The following is a 22,351-nucleotide window of genomic DNA, read 5'->3' as shown; positions in this document are numbered from 1 at the left end:
AGATGTTCACAAATTATACAAAAAACAAACTTATAATTGGAGTCATTTACAAATATTAATCAAAAATATATATATGTTTTCCTTTTCTATCTATCTATCCATGTATCTATCTATCTACATATATATGTTATGTATGTACAATGAAAAGAATCCCAGACGAAGAGTTGTTTTTCAGGGTTTTTGATTGAGAAAAATGCCAAAACAACATGCTATCATCACTCATTGTATTGTATAATCACAAAATACAGAAAAAATAAAATTGGCTGTGTGAGTAATGGGAATAGGCTGAGACATTAAGTGGGTTTGATGTGCTCATGACAAACACATAAATAACTAAAACGTCTGACAAAAACGATACATTCAGTATGAGTTCAAACAAAAACACTTGTGCAACAAAAAATCAGCACTTCTCAACAAATCTGGTAAGAATAAAAAGTCTGAAATGTTCTGTCACCTCATAATACAGCTTTCATTTTTATTTGCCCGTTGCATGTGAACACTTTCTAGGCCAATTCCTCACCTTCCAACAGTTGTCCTCAGCTCCTCCAGCCACATGATCTGCAGCTTCCAACACAGCTGCACCTCATTCCCAAATCAGGTCCCTCAGAAAGGCCATTTTCTCTTCTTTCCCCTGTCAGGTTACTAGTTTTCTGAGCCAACCTGTTGTTTTGTTTCTGCCTGGTTGTTTTTTTAAAAGATATTTTTGTTTTTTTTTCACCTTTATTTGATAGGATATGTGAAAGGGGACGGTATGCAGCAAAGGGCCGAGGCCGGACTCAAACCTGCGACTGCTGAGGTGTGGACTCGGCTGTACATGGGGTGCAAGCTCTATCTACTGAACCACCGATCCCCCCCCCCCCACCCAACACACACATTTTTTAAGCTCATAAACTCAGTCCATTTAATTTATCTTTAATCAAATCTGCACCATGGGATGTCTGCTGCCTGCAGTTTCTGTTTGCGCTGCACAGACAACAATCACCTGGATTACTTTTGACACAGAAAAAAAAACTGTTGATTATAAACGGGCCTGAAGTGAAGGAGCACCACTTTATGGGATTTCTAAATGGATTTATGGACGTTTATCCTTGACGGACAATGCAGATCCTCTCACACCTGGAAAAAAAGGTAAGTTGCACTGATTCTACATGAATAATGTCTCTGAGTTTCTGGGGTTACACTGCATCTCGTTCTGGTCGTATCTTTGCTGGTTTTCTGTCCTTCTGTAATGATAGCAATATGTAAAAATGACAAATTAATTTTTTTCTGACATATCGTAACGACATTATTCTGTCACCAAACATTTCCACTGTAACAAATTCCCATTGTGATTTTTTTTCTCAGTGACATGCTTACTTTTTAACGAGCAAGCTTCATTACCTTAGCTCAAATGTTAAAGCTAGCTGACTGTAGATGTCACCAGAGTGGGCTGAATTAGCTGTCAGCTGGAGTGACAGTGGCAACGCTGCATGCTTTTTATAGGAACACATTTTCTGCATACCTTACAATGTGATGAAAATCATCCTTTTCACTCACTCATACGAAGCTTGCTGATTTCCCTCATTCTGTATTTTAATGTGCACCTGGGTTTAAATGATATTGTTCATGACTGCACTGATAAGCAAACCAAAGCTGGATAGAGAAGTAAAATAAAGAGGGGGGGGAGTCTATTTCTACTCAGATACATGTAGACATATATGCTTCCATCTCCTGCAACACAACTCACCTCACCTCTCAACCATGCTGGATTCTAACCTTTCAGAATATTTTGGGCTTGGTTGTGACAGCCATTCGGCATCCATGTGGGATGGTGCATGTTTTGAGTGTGCATGTGGCAATGCGATAAAGGACAGATGTCAGACATAGACAGAGATAGCATGGAGAGGAGGAGAGGCGGAGAGCGGGCCAGCCTTGGCCAAGTCGTTTGGAGTGGGTGGAGAAAGAGAGTCAGAGATAGCAGCTCAGTGGCACATGTATAATTGACAACCTATGCTTCCTCTCCATACAGTTTATGACATTTTCTCTCTGTAATCTACTTTTCCTGACCGGCACTAAAGATGGTAGTGGGCTGGACTGTGAGTCGGCAGCTTGGATGGAAATGGCAGAGCATAAGCTTGGCAAGGAGAATGTGAAGGGGAGAAAATGCCAAGGCAGCCTTGACATTTTTTTTTCCTTCAGTGTTGCACTTTTAACAAGAAGCAGGTCTGTCACTGATAAAAGTAGCGAGGATGGGAGACACTGGGGCGAGGAGGCACTGGGCTAAAGCCAGTGAGGGTGTTTTGTTTCAGTATTGTGGGTGGCATCTAAATAGGTGTTGATGTGAATGATGGGAAGGAAGAGTGAAAGTGAATAACTGAGGACAAAATGCCCGGGGTTGGTGTTTCTCATTCAGGGCTGAATATGTTTTCTTTTCACTGGAGATTATGTGAGACAAAATTTGTGGGTTTATACAAGCATTTTTGTGGTACCACTGTTCCAAGAAAAGAAAAAAAAAAAATCACGTTTCGGTGATTCCCTTGAAATTTCATTGAGCGCCATCATTTGATCAAAATTGCTCTTTTCCCAGAACTTTATTTTATTAACAAATACTGAAAACTATCAAAATTCACAATATTTCACAAGAGATAAACTCCAGGAGTAGAGCTCTGTTGATAATTCTGCTGGTCGCATGTAAAAAAGCTACAACTCGTAAGTGGCTAAAGCCCCCTCTATTGAGGGCTGGATAGACATATTTCATAAAATATATACTTTGGAGAAATTCACATATTCCCTCAGATTACAGCAACATAAAATTCACCAATATATTGTGGAGATGGATACATAAAAAAAGACAAGGCTTTACATGAGAAACCTGTGCATAATGTAAATACTAGAATCCTCCCTGTTGTTTTGTTTTTATATAGTTTTGTTTGGTACTAGCAAATGCTGCCTGTGAAACGAGGCATTGGACAAATTACTCATTTAATTTACATTTTGAAATTTTCATGTCTTTTTGTGTAAACAAAATTACAAGTTACAAGTTAATGTGCTTAAAAAAATATTTTTGTTCACTTTTTTTTAAAACTGCCTTATTCTGTATTTATTTGGGACCAAATTGATCAAAGTGGTAATTTGACTTTGATTTAAAATATCCTTCACATAATAGAGGATGGCTGTCTTGAATAGGAATCCTCTTTTTTCTTTTTGTCTCCTTCTTGAAATACTTCTTCTTCTTACTTTTATTAGTAATAATAATGATAATAATAATAATAATAATAATAATAATAATAAATAATAATAATAATAATACGTTAATTTATTTGTTTATTTTATTATATGCCTTTTTTGACTTTATCTGTCCTTGTGTGCTTTTGCTTGTTTACCTGCTCACTAATCTTTTGACTTGTACTTTTATTAATTACTTTTAAGCACTTGTCAAAACAGGCTTAAAGTAGAGTTTTTGTGTTTGTTTAAAGCTTGTCTGACAGCCTTTGTTTCTTGCACTTACTTTATTGCAGCAATGTTGCAGCATTCCCAGATCTCAGTTATGTTCACACCAACTGAGTTAACTGCAGAAAGTAGGAAAGTTAGAGGCGGCTGTAGATCATGACAACCACCTTTCATTCCCAGGTTGTTAAATAGACCCACCGAAGCACTGCCACCCTTTAGCATCGCCGTTTGATGCAAGTACAGCTGAAACTCAGTGCAACACATAGTTAATGTTATGAAACAGTCACAGTTTGATTGGGGCAGAAAAACTACCTGGTTGGGTTTAGAAAAGATAATGTTTTGGGTTAAAATAAGTACATATTTTTTTACGTAACAATAACGTAATATAATATCAACATGTCACATGAATCAATGCATGAAAACTTGGCATACTTAAAAACATCATTGTTTCAGATAGGACACAAACTGCGGTCTACTGGGTGCAAATGTCTTCCCTCCCAACCTGGACTTTCTCACTTTTTGTACTATGTCAGTTGTTGTCAGCAACAAGTAATCCTGTGGACGGGCTGGAGTTCGCTAAAAGCTCCATGCATGTGTAGAGTGGGTCATCCACTGATCAGAAGCTCGGCAGTTTGATCCCCAGTTTGCATATCAAAGCAACATAGCAAACCACAAACTGGTTGTGAGTACATGTTAATGATTACTGATGAGCAGATGATACCCATTATCACCACTGTGGCTTGTAGTGTAAAAGTGCTTTGAGTAGTGGGAATGTGCCTCAAAATGCAGCATTTTATTTGACAAAGCAAGACCATAGTTTTGTTGTACCAGAATAGCCTCTTAATTCCATAGTGTTTTTTCTGTCGCCCACAGCGTTTTGTTGCTCAGCAGATAAGAGGTCTTTTGTAGGTCACAGTCACCTTGCCTCATGGCGCTTTTAAAATAACAATTTTGCAAAGTTTGCTATCTGCTACCATCAACAATGTGTCACCCAGTTAAATCAGCTCGTAGGACTTTGTCCTCTAAAACCAAACAGCATCAGATCACCTGGCTCCTCTTTTTTAGCTGTTCTGCAGAGTAGAACTAAAACATTTGGTGATTCTGCTTTTTTGCTTTGGAACAGTCTGCTGCTGCTGGAGGATCTAAGAAGAACTGAAAATATTAATGCTTTTAAGCATAAACTAAAAATCTTTTTAGTCTGGCTTTTATGTAGTGTCTTACTATCAAAATGTTAGTGTTTTTTACTAATTGTATTTTTTAGGATACATTTTTTACGATCAAATTTTGCTTTTTTCATATGTTCTTGTTTTTGTTTCTTCAATCAAACTGTGAAGCACTTTAAATTACATTAAATTTTTTTAGGTGCTGTATAAATGAAATGTATGAAATGCAAATTCATGCTCAGCGCTGCCAAAACATAAAACTAAAAATCTGATTGGGTTTCTCAAATTTACCACAAACAACCTGAGCTTCAACACACAAGTCTGTCTAACTTTCTGCAGCCCTCATTTGAAAGCAGGGGACACCACCGAGAGACAAAGAGGACACGTCAAGTAGATTAACTAGATTCTCTTTCTTTTTCCATCTCACTTGTCTGCTCCTCTTCACTCTACGTTTGCACCTTTCTTCCCTCTCACCTACTCTGACTTTTCTTTTTTTAAACTTGTTATTCCATGCATTGCAGTTTCTCTCACCCCCCCTCACTTAGCAGCTTTCTCATTGCTTGCACATATTCCCCATCACCTGTTTCTTCTTTCACACTGTCGCTGCCTCAACTCCCAATTTTCCCGTTCCGCTTTTCCTCCCTCCCCTCCCTCCTTTGCCTTTCTTGAATCCAACTCATCACGCTTCTAACCATCCAGCTAAGTGTGCATTGTTTTGGCACCATGCTGTTCAGCATCATGGCGTACAGCGTGTGTTCAATCTCCGTGTCTCTCGTAGGGTTTTATCTCCCAGTACAGTGCTTATCTGTGGTCTCTGGGAATTGTATGAAGCATATTGAGCAGGTGGAGATAGGTAGGGGTTGTGTATTGCCTATTCCCATTTAAATGCAATGATTTGCATTTTTCCCAGTTGAGAATTAAGTTCCGCTATGTTCCCCATTAGCATAAGTGATATAGTGTGAAATTAGAGCTTACAGCAGAACCTACAGGAACCATAATAACAAATCCATGTGAGTGATGACTTCCTTCCTCATTCTTGTTGTGTTTCTTACAGTTTGGCCTCAGTGTGGCTCGTCTTCATAGATGCACAGTTATTACAGTCTTGGAGGCATAAGCTACATATGATTTTTAGCGTAACACTTCCCTCTAGGGCTTGAATGTGCCGTGCGAACACGAGCCTCCCACTGACAACAAATAAGTGCTCTCGCACACACCAACGAACTTGAAAGAAATGAAATTCCTGATGAAAGCAAACATGTTAATCGAATAAGTTCAATTTTCAGACCAAAGTAAAAGGATTTGCCCCCTGGCATACTGGAGAAGGTTATTTGATTTCTGAATATGAAGCGATATTTCTCCCCCGTGTTCTCGCAACATGCCTCTGAATGTCTGTGATTGGCTCAGCTTGACTGAAGGAAGTAATTTACACAACAGTAAATCATTTATTTTCTTAGTAGCGAATGGGCAGTCCACCTATTTAAGCCTTTTGTTGTGGAAAAAAACACATAAAAGACGAATATGTGGACAAGACTTAACATAAAAGCAGTGCAAATTGCTTTACAGTGGCTCATATTAAGTGAGACACTGTAAAGTGCTGCCATGCAAGGTACTTGTATGAGGCAGTCTTGGTCTAAGTGCCTTGGCTCAGGACATTTCACCATGCTGACAGGAAGGATCTGAATTTAACTACAAGCCCTGCAAGTGATGCACATCCTGTTGGAACACACTTTTATTTCAATATGTAACATTTTAGAGATGACCTGTGCTGCTCATATTTTAGGATCATACTGTCATTTAAGGTTTCTTCTAGAACATGTTGTCATGCTTTTAATGGTCAAAAAACGATGTTTTCCCTCATGCTGTCTGTGCTGGAACACCTGTATTCACTTTCTGATTCTGACTGGTCGGTTTTTCCAAGTCTTTCAAATCCCGGCAGCTCTGCACCCTCATTGCAGCCAGAGGAGTGACTGTAACATAGTAGAGAGGCACTTCCATGAAAAATCTCCAGTAACAGCTTCTGAACAAAACCGGACATGTTCAGCGATTAACAACATGGATACATAATAATAACCGATAAAAAAACACAACAACCATGAAATGGCTCGACTGTCACATACTAAACGATACAAGTTTTGGTAATTTTATAAAATTCCCATCCCTCAAACTGATATTTAAATGGCTTCAAAATTTAGCACGGGATATTTTATGCAAATTTATCAGCAGGCAAAATAATGGTAGGAACATCATAAGACCTCCTTGGGGCAGTCAGCATTTTCCATAAAAGGCTCTAAAATGTGGAACACGCTACAAACAAAATGAAATTAACTTTTATTAATTAAAATTAATTAAGACATTAAGATTTTTAACAAAAGTGTTAAAGGTTAGCTCAAGCAAAATCAGAGCATGTGAGCATTTTTAATTATTTTATGTCTTATGGTTAAGTGTTGTAAATGTACCATTGATTTCCTTTTTCTTACTGTAATTGTATGTTGTAATCCTATGTAATCTTGATGCAATTTCTTTTTACATATTTCACTTCTTTTTACTGTAACTGCTATTGTATGCACGTTCACCCTCTTCTTTGAAAATATGGCCAAATCTAATATGAACATCATTCATTGTAAAACTGCATATTACACACAAAATACAGAAGTGCACAGTTGCCTTACTTAGACAGTTTTGTGATTTGATCTTTCAAGGACTCCTCTTACGGAGTGCATGGTGGGGTAAACTCCAGGCATTGTTGTTGTCACAAAAATTTCATGAAAAGACCACAGCTAACATTTGACTCGCTGATGGTGAACTGAACTTCCCCTGTAAAGTGAATGAGATCGGATGGCAGCAGCAGGGCGTGACAGAAAGATGCAGTGTTGGGCAGTTTCCTGCTGCTTTCAGAGAATATACAGGAAGTCAGAGAAATGTTTACATCCTGTTAGATCCATCTGCAGGTTACCTGTAGTTTGCAGACCACGTATACAAGGAGGGCAAGGCGACTTTATTTATTTATTATATATATATTCACAGAACAGGGCAATTCAAAAGACTTTACAAAGCAATACAATATAAAACACAATTAAGGATACAGATTTACAATAAAAGAGTAAATAGAAAAGATATGAAATGTAAAATGAATTACTAAATGATTTACTAAAATCACCATTAAAATAACAAAAGTGCAGACAAGAAGTGCAAAGATAAGATTATTAAACCATTTAAAACTACGAAGACAACAAAAGGAGAAATGACCCCCAAATAAGCAAGAAATTAGTACAAGAAGTACAAGTAAAAGCACAAGTAAATTTCCTGAAAATTAGTAAAAAAAACAAAAACAAAACAAAAAAAAAAAAACAAGAAAAAAAACAAACAAAAGACCTTCAAAAAAGTGCTTAAATTATAATAATTCTGTAACACAATATGTAATTATGATAATTATGAATAAAGTTTTTCCCCAGCTTTTCAGTTTGCAATTTGTGGAACATTGTTTTTACTATTTGCCTTTTTTCCCATGTTTTTGAAAGACACCAAGCCCATTTGCTCAGCATTTAAAGGTTTAAATGTGAAGGCCATCTGAAGGACACACAAGAAAAGTGATGTGCATTCAAAACCCTACTTTAGTAAAAGTTGTATTAAAAGTAGTAAAAGTATTGTCAGTGCATTTTGGTTAAAGTATCAAAAGTAAATGAACTTGTTTTGCAGTACAATGCCCCATGTGACTGCTATGATATTAAAATGACTTAGATATAAGTTTTAGAATAATTGAACAGTCATTACCAGGTGGTGTAGGCAGTGTTAAAAAGGATTTTTTTTAGCTTTGACTTAAAAGTGGTTTAGTGTCCGGGCTCATCTGGGAGGTTGTTCCACATTTGTGTTGCAGGATAACAAAATGCTGCTTCACCATGTTTAGTTTTGACTCTTGGGACAGTCAGTGTTGGTCAACCCCAGATGTCCTTAAGGTCCTCAGGGGTTCATATGTCACAAGCATGTCAGAGATATATTTGGGCGGAGAGCCGCCAATTGATTCACACACAAGCTGTGAGATTTTGAAATCAATTCTCTAAATGACAGGTAGCAAGTGTAAGGATTTAACAAGGATTTAACTGGAGTAATGTGGTCATATTTCCTAGTTTTTGTCAGGACCCTTGCAGCAGCATTCTGAATGAGCTGCCGAAAAGCTTGTCTGTGGATAGAGTGTTGCAGTAATGTAATCTACTGGAAATAAAAGTGTGCGTGAGGCTTTAAAGGTCTGGCTTTGACATTATTCTTCTGAGTCTGGGAATGTTTTTTAAATGGGATGATTCTGAATGTGATCATCCTTGTTTAGAAGCACTGAAAGCAGCGTCTCCCACAAGCAGGGTATCACGTCCCTTCACCTTTGACACAGATTCTTTGTCCTTGTGTGCCTCGTGCTGCTTCCTCTGTATGCCACTGTTAATTTCATCTTTCCCCTTGTGAATGAGATCCTTTTTTATTACCTGCTACCCATTCATAAAATTGCTCTCTGGCTCATTAACACCTAGATCAGACAGTGGCTGATATTTAGTTTTTATCCCTGGTGATGCTGTATTTCTTCCTGTGATACAAGCATTTGTTTACCTGAATTTGTTTGGTTTTGGAGTGTGCCAGGTGGCAGAGGTATCAGTCTGTTCAGGTGTCCCTTTTTAAGTTTCAGGAAAGACACTGTATCATCCAGGTTTAGGATATGTATTGCATTAATACAATTATCAGTCACACAAGATATATTTGTCACCAGATTGAACTTTTCATTATGCAACATAAGACTAATAGTCTACACTCTGGCGTTAGGGAAAGCCGTCATGCCTTGGGTCTTGCAGTTAGTGGAGAGCAGCTGCGGGGCCTGGCTCTTAAAGCTGCGGCCGCCATGATCCTGTGATGTTATAGTTGTGCATGATGTCAGAGCAAATTTGCATCAAGATGGACACAAATTTAACCGGCATGCATTGTGTGGTGATTGCCAGTAATCGATTCTGCACAGGAATTGGCTCATCTCGGATGAGCCTAATATGTTGTTTGTATGTATTTTACAACTTTTGGTCGAAGAATCACAGGAACAGATTGATGTCCTATAATTTCAAATTTAAGTCTATAGCTTACATACAAATCCTTACAGGTGCAGGTTTGTCTACATTCAATGCTGGAAATAAAAGAATTAACGATCTGTATACTGACAAATCTAAAATTCAGCATATTTATCAAAACAAGTATGATTGTCAATGTGGATTAATCTGATGATTATTTCTTTGACGAACAAATCAGTTGTTTTGTCTATAAGATGCTAGAAAATGGTAATCAGTGCTTTTCAAAGCGCTTGTCCAACTCCTGAAGTGTCTTGTTTTGTCCACAAACCAAAGCAGAAAAATGAGAAAGATAATCTGTGAAAAACATGAAATTCCTCTGCCTTATCTGTTGTCTTGTAGCGCTTCTAATGGCCTTACTGCGCGTGAACAAAACAACCAATCAGAGCCGGGGAGTCTTCAGAGTAGCTGTCAATCACGTCAATCACTGCTCATTTGACAGTTTGGCTGCAGTTTACGAACAGTGATTGACGTGATTGACAGCTGCATTTGAGACTCCTCGGCTCTGATGAGTTGTTTTCCGTTCGCCGCGGCGCTGGGAAGAGGAGAGAGATGCTTTCTTCTATTTATTTCACAAACTATCTTTGTACTTCTCTCAGGATATAGTGGCAGTTTCAGCAAATATGACAAAAGGTTATTTGCTTTAAAGTAGAGAATTTTGACTGTTTTGACTGTTAAAAATGCACTTATTGTTTAACAAATTAGCTGTTGATTAATTTAATAGTTGATAACTAATGGATTAATCACTGCAGCTCTTATCGACAAAGCTTAGAAATCAAACGTGAGCCTATATGAATAATAGGGACCTTTACTATAACTCACATATACTGCTGCTTGACACATGAACGTCTCAGTTCTAATGACAAATGAGTAAATTATTACTGCAGTTACCACAGTGTACAGACACTTTTGATACACAACTTTTGATTTAAATAAGAAATAAATATTTCCAGAAATAATCTCATTTAACATTTAACACTTACATAAAAACAATAGCTATAATATATATATATATATACATATATATATATATATATATATATATATTATATAATTACAGTTGCTTTTGCTTCTTCCTATTTATTTTGAATAGAAATGTATCAAATGATAAATATGACAATATTAAGTTCGCTAATAGTAAAGAATTGTCACCAGAAAGCGCAGCTTGGCGTTCCCCCAGGACTTCAGTGAGTTTTCCTAAATGTGTAAATAAGCAAATGTTTGCATTTTTTTACTAATTATAAATGATTTTTTCTCGTGAGTAATTATAGTCACATTATAATACACTAAAATGCAAACTGACTACTAAAATTATTAATTGTAATTAGTTGCAGTCCACTTAGTTGTGGTACCTGTACGAGTGAAGGATTGATTATGATATTATATATAGATTTTTTTAAGATTATTTTGGCCTTTTTCTGCCTTTAATTCATAGGAAAGCTTAGGGTGAAAAGGGGAGACAGAGAGGGGGTGACCCACAGTAAAGGGGCCGAGGCTGGGATCAAACCTGCAGCCGCTGTACATACTCTATCCATCGAGCCACCAAGCACTGCTTGATATTATTTATTAATACAACCCCATGTCTTGTTTCTTTTCAGCAAAAGAGGTCAGCCTCCTTCAGATAACCTGTTTAAGACAAAACAAATGGAAAGCTGGGCTCCACGCCTGCTCGGCACCCACAAGAGGAAACAAGGTTACATTTCAGGCCAAATTCTGTTCCAAAGCTACAATCATTAACGCTGGCCACTTTGTCCAATTCCAACTTTAAGCATCTCAAGTGCGTTGTTGCATTTTGTTTAGCCCAGCGGGCAATGCTCAAGATTGCAGCGCTCTCCTCTGTTAAACCGTTTATTTCTGTTGACAGCTTTATTATAGCTTTCCACTCATTTGCATAGGTAATCAGCCCATACTTCCAGAACCTGTTAAGATTCAAGATGGCAGCCACTAATTGGAAAAGGGAAGGCAATAAAGCACCGTTTGAGTTTGAGTTTCCAACTTCCTCTCTTTGCGTGGGACTAATAAAGTGAGGTCCCTGCAGCTTGGGACAGATTAACTTGTTTTGTTTTTTTTTGGCCTCAGATGAAACATATGAAGCGGGTTAATTGCCTTGGCCCAGCTGGTAATGGCAGAGAAATCGTCTAAAGCATATAATCTTTTCAAATCCGTGGCTCTTCCACAGTGCTGACTTCAACAGCCAGGAGAGAGAGAGAGAGAGAGTGACAGACAGACACAAAGCACCCTCCCAGCCGTATTGACTTGCTGTGTTTACAACAGTGATATTTACCTGACTGAGACGGCAGAGGAAGAGAGAGAGAAAAAAAACATAATTTGCTCATTTTCATAACGATCTGGACTCGTCAAACACTTGCTTTCCTGCCACATGCAAACACACAAACACACATCTACAGGGTCACTGTTCAGTCAGTTCTAAACTGCCAGCTGCATACTGATGCTGGCATGAACACACACACACACACACACACACACACACACACACACACACACACACACACACACACACGCATTTGCTCTGCAGGCCACGAGTGCATGGCTCATTGTGACTCCAGCCTTCGCAGAAATGGAAATTTTAATGAAGTGAGCGCAGCAGTGGTTGTCTCCTCACCCTTCCTGGTGTGGAAGAATGGCACTTTATCCATGCTGGCCAAAAATGGACGGGTGATTTCATTAGAGATAGAGGCAAGAACTCCAGCCTCTCTCCTAACAACCACAGCCCTCCTTGTGCCCATACCATGTTAGGGGAGGGGTGAATACACACTCATTGACCTCATTTCAATCCCACTAAGCTTTTAACCACTTCCCTTCTTTTTTGACAGGACAGGTCACCCTACTTTTGGCTCTTTAATCAATGAAATCATCACCTTCTTTGTGTCGTTAAAAAAAAAGTCAGCTTTTTGAGAGGTGCAATACAAGCCTACAAGTTCGATGGTGAATAGTTGGCACAGCCACCTGAACCGCCACTGACCGTGTTAAACTAAAAGTTTGGTTTTATTTATACAGCCCTTCATCAAATGATGCAGCTATATCCAGAATGCCATCTGCAGCTGAAGGCCCTTTAAAACATTGAACAAGGTCGAATAATTTGAAAACTATGATGTGAATACCAATGTTTTCTCCCGAAACTCTCTGGATAATCCGCAGGTCTGGCTGTTTTTTTAATTGGTACTATTACAGAAAGCAGTTTTGGTGAAGCTTTTGACATTGAGATCTGTGTATTATTTAGATATTGTCCGGTGCCCAGAGGGTGTGGGTGGCTTATTTCTTTGTAGAAGTTTGACTGGGTGAAGTGACTGTCTAATTTATAGAGCCCCTTTTTAAAAACAGCACTAATCATGTTTGTTTTCTCCACTTGGAAGCAGAACTCCACAACAAACTACTGTATGTATTTAACATATTGTGGCTTAACAAATTTGATATGTCTCACATGTTGCAAACAATTGCCTATTTTACACATCCAGCAGACACAATAGCATTTATTACTAGCCAAGACAACATCAAGTCAGCTTTGTTGTTTTTACCTTGTGAGTCTGTGCAGTGGCAACTACCACAAAAGCAGTTTTTCACCAGGTTTATGTTTGTCTGTCTGTCAATGCGATACTGTTACAACTATGCAAGATGCAGTCACATAACTCTTGCATGTGTAGTTAAGATCCCAACAAAGGCTGAGTTCAAAGATGAGTGTGGTCAGAAGTCGAGGGACAGGAAGTAGGGAAGTGGCCATAGGCCCCCCACACTTTACGCCCCTGATCCACATTTGTTTTAGGTCACAGATCACTTTACTCCATTGCAAGATGTTTTTTTTTAATTTTGTGCTGTGTCTGGCCACCTGAAAAATGCCCTGAATTTATTCTCCTTCAAGCTCTGTTTTGGCCTTGTCCAACTCCTAAAAGAATATCTGATTTGTTGGCTGCTGAATGCTCCACTATGTAACTAGTTGCTAATTTTTTCTGTCTGACATTTTGTGCTAGTCAAGTGTACAGTGGATTTATATGAGCTGTGTTTGCTGAAAAAAGCTACCAGCTGCATCTAAAAACAAGGTTGATGACAGCTGTTAGACTGAACCACAAGTGTGAAGTTGGGTGTTTCAGAAACCACAATGAGCAGAAAGTTGCTAAAATGACTGTAGAACTGGAGGGAACTACAGAGTCAGGAGGACTAGGACTGACCCCTTTAACATTGCACATAGACATTTGATCCTTTATTAATACAAAACAATTGATCATAGTGAATTAACCACCATGCAAATCATATATACTTTACATTTTAAAATGCCTTATATAGTTTTAGATTTGATTGACTTGTCTTGACATTTCATTGGTTCCATTTGATTTTTGCACAGTGCCAAAATCAATGCCAGACTCTAAAAACGTGCTTGGATTTGTGAGCCATTGTTTACATTAAAATATTGATGAATGCAGCTCTAAGCTTACATCCCTAATTTGTAATGATTCTAATGTCAGCCTTGTACCGAGTGATTTTTTCACCACTAAAGGGTTGAAAGCCACCAATTCAGCCTCTCTGAGATATGTGTTTCTGACCACCTGCTAAGTGTCAGTCTAATAGTTAATGGGGTTTCATTGGTGGAAGTTTGGTCCACCAACTCCTAAAAAATAACATATTTCCTGCTAGATTTTCAACTTTTTTTTCCACCAGTATCTCGTTAACTTTGGCTCTGTGGTATTTCTTGCTGAACAGGTAGGATATGGTATTATCATCTTGTGCTTGTTTGCTGGTAACTGAATGCAGTTTAATTTGCTAGAGTTAGAGCTGCTGGGACTCAGCCATACAAATTGGTGAATCAGACTGTATAGGTTGTGCCATAGTATTATCATTTCCCTTTTCTCCTTTATTCTATTTGGTTATTATTGTTTCTTCTTTTTATTTTATTATGAAAACCCTATTGCATACAAACACTGACATAAAAAACCCTCATGCCTGTCTCTTTCCCACATTTGTTCCACTACCTCCCCTGTCCATCTCACTGTCTCTGCCAGCAGCAGGCCCAGCACCAGCATTTTAAAGCAGTGTTTTTACCTGCAACACTAATAACAAAGATATACAGTATTGAGAGGCGCTCAAGTTTCTTAAATATTAGGGTCCAGAGAAAAAAGCATCCCTGCATTTACTAGAGAAATCAATTTGGGCTCTTTTGTGCCCTGAATGCATTGATGAGCCAGCCAGAATAATACTCTGAAAAGAATCTGCACCTTTTTACTTAAGCGTACGAGCCGGGCAAAAAAAAAATCACATAATTGCTGTCACTACAGCAGCCATTTCGATTTCAATCCTTCAAAAGGTTATGGCTGAGAGAGCTTGAAAGGAACATTGTAAGTGGTATATTGGTGATTGAGTGATAAGGAGAACGGTATGAAGTTTGGAAGTTGCTGCTGTGATGTTATTGCACACAGATTCCTCACTTTCTCAGGTGGTGTCCTCGTGTATTTCGAGATTTTATAATAAACACATACATATGAAAAAGCAATTTGTAATTTTGATTGCTTTTTCCATTATGCATTGCATACTGTGAGCAAAAATAATGTCAATGTGCAATGCAGTCAGCATGTGCTACAGGTTACTAAAACAGAGCAGTTGCCAGTGCTAATTCTGTGTAAGTCATGGTGCTACCAGCGGGCACAATCCATTCTTTGTGGATCTGGACATTTGTTTTCTGATATGTATGAAATCAGATGTTAACTAATGAGCTTTATTGGTGGATTACATTTGCACAGAGCCAGGCAAGCTGTTTTCCCAATGTTTCCTGCCTTTATGGTAAGCTAAGCTAAGCTAACCAGCTGTTGGCGTTACATTTGGGTAGTGCTCATATTTGACATGGTCCGCATTATTTTATAAAATAAAAGTACATGTAGTTTGACAAGATAAACCACTAGTTTTTGCTGAGCAAGATGCGTTGCTATAGGTGTTGGCATGTGCAGCCACATTCATTGTCTTCTGACTTAATATTCATCTTGCAGTTTCAGGCACATCCTGTCCTGCAGCACACTCTTTGCACATGCAGGCTTTGCATGTTTTCCTCTATGTTTCACTTGTGTAGCATTATAGGTCATGCATTATTTCATCGCTACAAAAACAAAGGTATTGTTCAGGTGACATATGACTCCATCCTCCAAGTCCAGTAAACAACCTGTTTGAGTGTCGGTAAAACCTTGTACATGTGATTCTTAACTGATGTTGAGTGTGGCTGTACTGTTATAAAGCAGATAAGCAGCTACAAGTTGTCTTGCATCTGCTTACCCTTGTTTGCTCATTGCTTCAATATCAAGACTGATAACATTTCTCACGACATGAACATGCAAATTCTTGTGATCAACATGATGTGGTCTCATAAGCGGAACTAGCAGACAGAGACCACAAACAAGGCAGTTAGGCAGATAAGCTATGGCTATGGAGACAGTCCAGCAAATGGCAAGAGAAGCTCTTCTGTACACACTGGGGTAAATGATACACAGGGGTGGCCTGATTTGGGAGTGTTGACCAGGTGTCCTTTTAGGTTTCTTCTTCTCTTCTTTTGCTTTAGATAATTATTTCTGTCCTTATCTGACTGTCCTTTCTTATTCATATATATATATATATATATATATATATATATATATATATATATATATATATATATATATATATATATATATATATATATATATATATATATATATATTATAGCCCACATATATACATTTTTCAAAACAATTATAAAATTGTTTTGGTCAATGTTAAAAAACTGCATGCACAGTTTTGAGGGGGACCTCACTTGTCAAGCCTCTTGAGGGTTTTCTGACTGAAATATAATATCTCAGCATCTACTGGATGGATTATTGAATGGGTTGCCACTGATTTTGGTAAAGACCATGTTCCCCTCTCTGATAACTTTACATCTATCAACATCATTAGGTCAAAATTTTTATTTTTCCAATACTTCGGCAAGTCAGCTATTTGGTCATACATGTAACATTCCCGTCAGTCTCATCTGTATTTTTTGTTCAGTGCTAATTAGCATATACTGATGGAATAGGCTACATACTGCACTCTTGATAGCTCTGAAATCCTCAGAAATGTTTTTAAAAATTATTTCCGCCTCTCCACAGTTCAGTTGCCGAATTGAGTGTGTGCAGCTTCATGGCCGCTGTATCTGTGAGACCTTGAGTCCTAATAACTTCGTATCAGTCACTGATGCTGGCCAAGTTAAGTACAGTGATGTGCACCCAAATTAACTTATTCAGATACCTAAAAGAAGTTACAGTAGTATGTACTTTGCCTCTTCACATTTTAACCAACTGACACCAAAATGGCTCAACTCTGTCCTTGGATTGTTAAACAGCTTGGTGTTGAATACTACTGTGTTGGTTTGTGCAGGAGGAGAGCTGCTCATGGAGACGGTCCTTCAGCGCCCCCACTCCACCCCTCCACCATCACAAATAGATTCTAAATCTAAGTTAAACACCAAATATGACACAGCATCAACTCTATCTCTGCAATTTTTTACTCGCTGGCCTGCAGTTTTTATTGCAAAAAAGAAAAACACCCCACCTGAAACATTTCAACATGTATTGCATGTTGTAGAACAGCTGCTATGATTAAAAACAGGCATTTCAGGCCACAGCAATCCCGAAAGAGCCTGTGAAAACCTGGAGGGATTGTATAGGAGCTGCGCCATAGACAATGAATCAGAGCCTGATTTTGTGGACCCACAGAATGTTTATTTTCCCTTTGATACTCAAATGAGCTTTATTATATCAGTTCTGAAACAGATGTACGTACTCTCTCCCCTCAGTACCATCTACAAGATCTTTCCCAATTCATAGTATATGGAGCAGCTGCAGACTTCTACTTGATGACATCACAGATTTGAGTTTTGGCATTTTAGTTTTTGGATTTGGGAGAGAGCTGTACTAGGAATAAGATGTATGCATTTTAAAAATGGATGTAGTTCCCCTTAAATACTGATTGTGTGGTTCAGTGCATTGACTGCTGGACTGCACAAAATTAAGATAAACTGAGGAATCAGGTAGTTTACAGTTTCTAAAAATACTATCGTGCAAAACATGTATGCCCAACATTACACAACACAAGTACGTCAGTCATACAACACCATACGTGTGTCATATGTGGCTAAATGCCATAGGAAATGTGTTAATGGAAACAAACTACATCACTGTAATTTTTCCCTCCCTGCTGAGCCAGTAATTAGTGTATATATAGTGCTTAATTAGTAGCTTGCCAGCTCAGATGGAATTTCAAATGCAGGAGCCTCAAGTATAGTGCAGATGGTGTTTCTATAGACTCTTCTTGTATTGGTCTATACAGTTTGCAGAAATGGGACCTCTTGAACAGAGGGACTTTTTGAAACACTTGTGTGAGAATATGCGTTGGCTTACAAACACTGTGCATGGTTGTGGTTTTGAAAAAAAAAAAATCTTACAGGATGCTTCTTTTGCATGACTTTAAACTCCTACACTATTTCTGTTTCACTTGAACACCACAACATTTCAACTCTTGTTAAAGTTCTTTCCTGTTTTAGCGCTTTCAGACACTTTAACATGTAGCAGCAACCTTTGTACACACTGATCTGACTGCGAGAAGGCGTGCTCACTGTGGTCTCTTTTGCAGTAACACTCACTTGCCTTGCACTTATGCTTTTTCTCACAGAAGCAAAACATGTTCAACATTACATTCGAAAATGGAACAGAGGTGGATCTGAGAAACACAGCGTACGCTCTGGTGTTTGGATCTGTTACGATGCTGGGTCTGCCTCTCAATGCTGTGTCGCTATGGATTCTGTTGCGCAGCCACAGCCTCAAATCTCCCAGCAACATCTTCATGGTCAACCTGGCCATCTCCGACCTGCTGCTTGTAATCACCCTGACCATGAGGGTCTACTTTTATGCCACAGGCACTTGGCCTCTGGGCAACATGGCATGCATCTGGATCACGATGCTCTTTCGCAATAACATCCGCTCCAGCTCCATCTTCATCACCTTCATCAGCATGGACCGGCTGCTGGCTGTGGTTTATCCTCTGAGGTCACGGCATCTTCGCACCTCTTCCAACGCCTCGAAAGCTGTCGCACTCGTTTGGCTGTTTGTATTGGTGGTGAACATCCCAGAGGGTCTGGATTTTGCAAGATCTTTGAAAAGTTACAATGTATCCACCTGCTTTGAATTTCGTCACAAGCAGCTGCACAGACCAGCACTGGCTTATTTTCAGCCTGTGTTAGTGCTCACCTTGCTGGCAGTCAATGTCGTGTCCACTGCTCTGGTGTCTTGGACTCTGCGCAGACATCTCAATGACTCTGCAAGGATCAGGAACAAGGTGAATGTCATGCTGATTTTTGCCATGAACTTGATGATGTTCATCATCTTTTTCTTGCCTGTGTCACTCCTTGTTTTCTTTAAAAGCTGGGGACCTGCTCGCACGCCACTGATATGTCTTGCAAGTGTAAACTGCTGTCTGGATCCTTTGTTGTATTACTTTTCTTTTGATGGTTTCTGGAAGAGAAAAGAGGATGTGGACACTTCTGTCGCAAGGGAATAGTGGCTGATAAAAATAGACAGGACAGGTTGCAGTAAATACTACTTAACCCTTTGAAACCTGAGCAAATTGGCTTGATTTCCTAATCGTGGCAAGAAAGCAATTAGTAACATAACTTGACAAGAAATGGCCCCAAAATTAACAAATAATTAGTAAAAAGAGCCTATAGTTACCTGAAATTAATTTAAAAAAAGGGAAAGAAAAACACAAAAAGTTTAAAAAAAGGGAAAAAAATAACCTGAGGGAAGTGGTGTATATATATATATATGCTTTTTCTGTAACGTGTCAAATGTAGCACAAGAAAACTGATGTTGATCCAGGTGTTGAAGGGTTAAACAGCATTATTTGTGTGTTGTGTGGGGATGTGCGACAGAAAGGTCAGAAAGTGAAAAATTGAATTATTGTATATTTTAGGAACAAAATCCAAACTTTTACATTATAACAGTCTCTTTATTAATCATAAGGTCAATAGAAAAAAGAAATAACTGTTTTTTAAAAATGTAGATTGATGTTTTATGACCTGAATAAGAGATATAAATTTAGATTTTCACAGTGCGACTAACTGTCAGTGGTTGTGTTTTTTCCCCTTTACGTGTGACACAGATCTGATATTTCGGCAAAGCTACGCATGCCAAACTACATCTTTTTTCAGTTTCCATCTGAGCTGCCAAAATAAGAACAAAATCCCCAGGCATCTTGGCAACTTGTATTGCATACACAACATACCAAACTTCCCTGTGCTGCCATGATTATAAATAAATCTGACTGACATGTTGGATCTGTGTCATATATGGCTGGTTGGCTACATGAGCTTTAATGGGGAAAATAACACTCAACAACACATGACAGCTGCTTCAATTCAGTCAATGTCATATAACTTAAAAATAAAATCAAAATACTTTTACTCCCACTTTCTGACACATTTGACAGATGTAATGCAATTTATTCACAATTTAAAACTGATTCAACCTAGAAAATGTCTCCCTGTTGCCTTGGAAATCTAAGTTGATTAAAGTTAACTTGAATAATGAGTTCAAAATCAAGTCATTTTTTGTGAAAATGTACGCAAACTTAATAAGTCTCATGATTTTTTGTTAAATTAAGAAAAAGAAAAAAAAACAGCTCTTAATATTTTGTCACAGTCACAGTTTCCATGAACTGTCATCATGGTTTGTATTGTTTCCATCACTAACAGAGGAAACAAACATTTAATAACATGTAGTCTAAAAAGAATCCACTGATTTAACTTAAAAAAATAAGGTCACAATTGGCACAGATTTTTTTATGTCGTTCCGACTCTGGCATTATTGATTAGATCCTAAAGCTGTTTTTTTATAGTCTAACAAACCTAATAACAACAACATGATTTGCTTTGACCTTGAAAAGCTAAATTAAATTGACCCAACTTAACATTAATCCAAATGCGTTTGATACAAGCAGAAATTTGGGATACTAATGAGGGCAACATAAGGCTATTCAAAGTATAAATTTGATTTTGCTTCTTACACTGGTCTAGATTTTTTAAATCTCATGCGCTCTTTTATGCCTTATATGTAGACATACTGAATGTATAAGTAGGTGGCATCAAAAAATGCTCATGGTAAACTTTCAGTTTAGGGATGAGACATAATCCTTCTTCATCCTTGTTAGCTCTTCTTTTGATTGCTTTTAAACATCATTTGGCAGTGTCTCATGTGTCTTTGGTTATAAATCCTGTGATGCAGCTGAGGCTTTTGTGCTTTTTGTCAGTGTCTCAGTTCGAGAGCCAGCAGCTCTCAAGTCCCGTAAGCTTTTGCCAAACGGAGGGTGCATCTGTATGTGCCTGTAGGAAATTGATCCAAAAAGGGATCTAAGATTTGAAACAATCCAGATGTAATGTTTGGACGTAGACTCTGGGGATTTGCTGTTGACAATGAGGACGCTTGACATCAGGTGGCAAACACTCCACACGGCAAGATACTACCCTGACCTCAACACTCCTTTTCACACGCAATGTTATTCGTCTCGTTTCTTAACCAGGTCACTGATCAAATCATGGAAACCACATGTACTCGGTATTCATCCTTTGCAACTACTTTGATGCTCAAGATAACATTTTACCCAATGTCCCTTGTGTTCTGAGCTTTCACTGTAACACATGTGAGTTAATTTTAATAAGCAACTGCAAATTACAACAAATATTTATTTGTTTGTGTTGAATATTGTGCCTTCTTAATACAGTCAGGTCATCTGTACGGCTGCTGCTGACCACATCTCTCTTCATCATGTACCTTCATAAATTGGAGGCCAGTGTGGAGGCGGTCTCCTCCCTGGAGCAGCTCCATATATGTTTAATGTGACCTTTGCGTGTGCCCTCTACAGGAGGAAGGTGAATGCTGAGAGGCTGAACAGAAAAAACAGCCTCACCTCTGTGTTGATTTTGTTTTAGCCATAATCCAGCACAATACCGCCGATGCTATTTGCTCAGTCTTGTCCTCACCCTGCTGAGGCCATAAAAAGCCAAATTAATTTTAGCAGCCTATATGTCTGACAGCCTTTATTCGGTGTGAAGCAGATTGTTTTTGTACGCTGCTGAAATTGCCTTGATTTGTGTTCATGGGAAAACTGACTCTGCAGCTTTCTGTGTGGTTGTACAAATTTACCTTTTTATTTATATGAGTGTTTTCCAAATGTGTATCAAGGTCAAGCTCATGTTTGCTCAGAGCTCTCCATCTGTAAGTGACTGATATCCTGGATCTGGAGGGACGGGTGGGTTTAACTAAATGTGTCTGCTAGGGCTGGTCATGGTCAGCTGACCCTCTACCCCCCCAAGGCAGAAGCAGGAAAAACACACAAATCCTGTGTGTGTTGCTCTATTTCCTCTTTCTCTAGCACACACACGCACACAAACATTAACAGTAGCATTTGTTGAAAAAAAAAAAAAGTCGGTACAGGTACATTCAGGTCTGCAAGCATTGCTGCCAAGACCCACAAACAAGCCTGTTGAGCTGTAGCCAAGTCTGCCTTGGACCAGAGGAGGACGGCTATTCAAAGACAGCAGCAGCTTTGGTGACTGTGGAGAGTCGGGCAGCACAAAGAGCCAAAAAAAGCTGAGCAAAGAGAAAA

At 38.5% G+C, this 22,351-nt stretch overlaps 1 protein-coding gene across 1 annotated transcript; it reads left to right on the top strand.

Moving 5' to 3' along the window:
• Positions 1–1,104: 1,104 nt before the first annotated feature.
• Positions 1,105–19,426, top strand: LOC121943044 (lysophosphatidic acid receptor 4-like). Its single transcript, XM_042486415.1, has 2 exons — positions 1,105–1,128; positions 18,365–19,426. Exon 2 carries the CDS (start codon positions 18,374–18,376, stop codon positions 19,247–19,249), a length of 876 nt encoding a protein of 291 aa, XP_042342349.1. The 5' UTR covers positions 1,105–1,128; positions 18,365–18,373; the 3' UTR covers positions 19,250–19,426.
• Positions 19,427–22,351: the final 2,925 nt, after the last annotated feature.

Source organism: Plectropomus leopardus, chromosome 5 (assembly GCF_008729295.1).
Source record: "Plectropomus leopardus isolate mb chromosome 5, YSFRI_Pleo_2.0, whole genome shotgun sequence".
NCBI classification, from domain to species: domain Eukaryota; kingdom Metazoa; phylum Chordata; class Actinopteri; order Perciformes; family Serranidae; genus Plectropomus; species Plectropomus leopardus.
Note: the sequence above shows the minus strand (reverse complement) of the source record. Positions and strands in the feature narration are given on the sequence as shown.

Excerpts from the sequence above, each read along its gene's own strand:
- LOC121943044 (XM_042486415.1), top strand. The coding sequence starts at position 18,374 with ATGTTCAACATTACATTCGAAAATGGAACAGAGGTGGATCTGAGAAAC.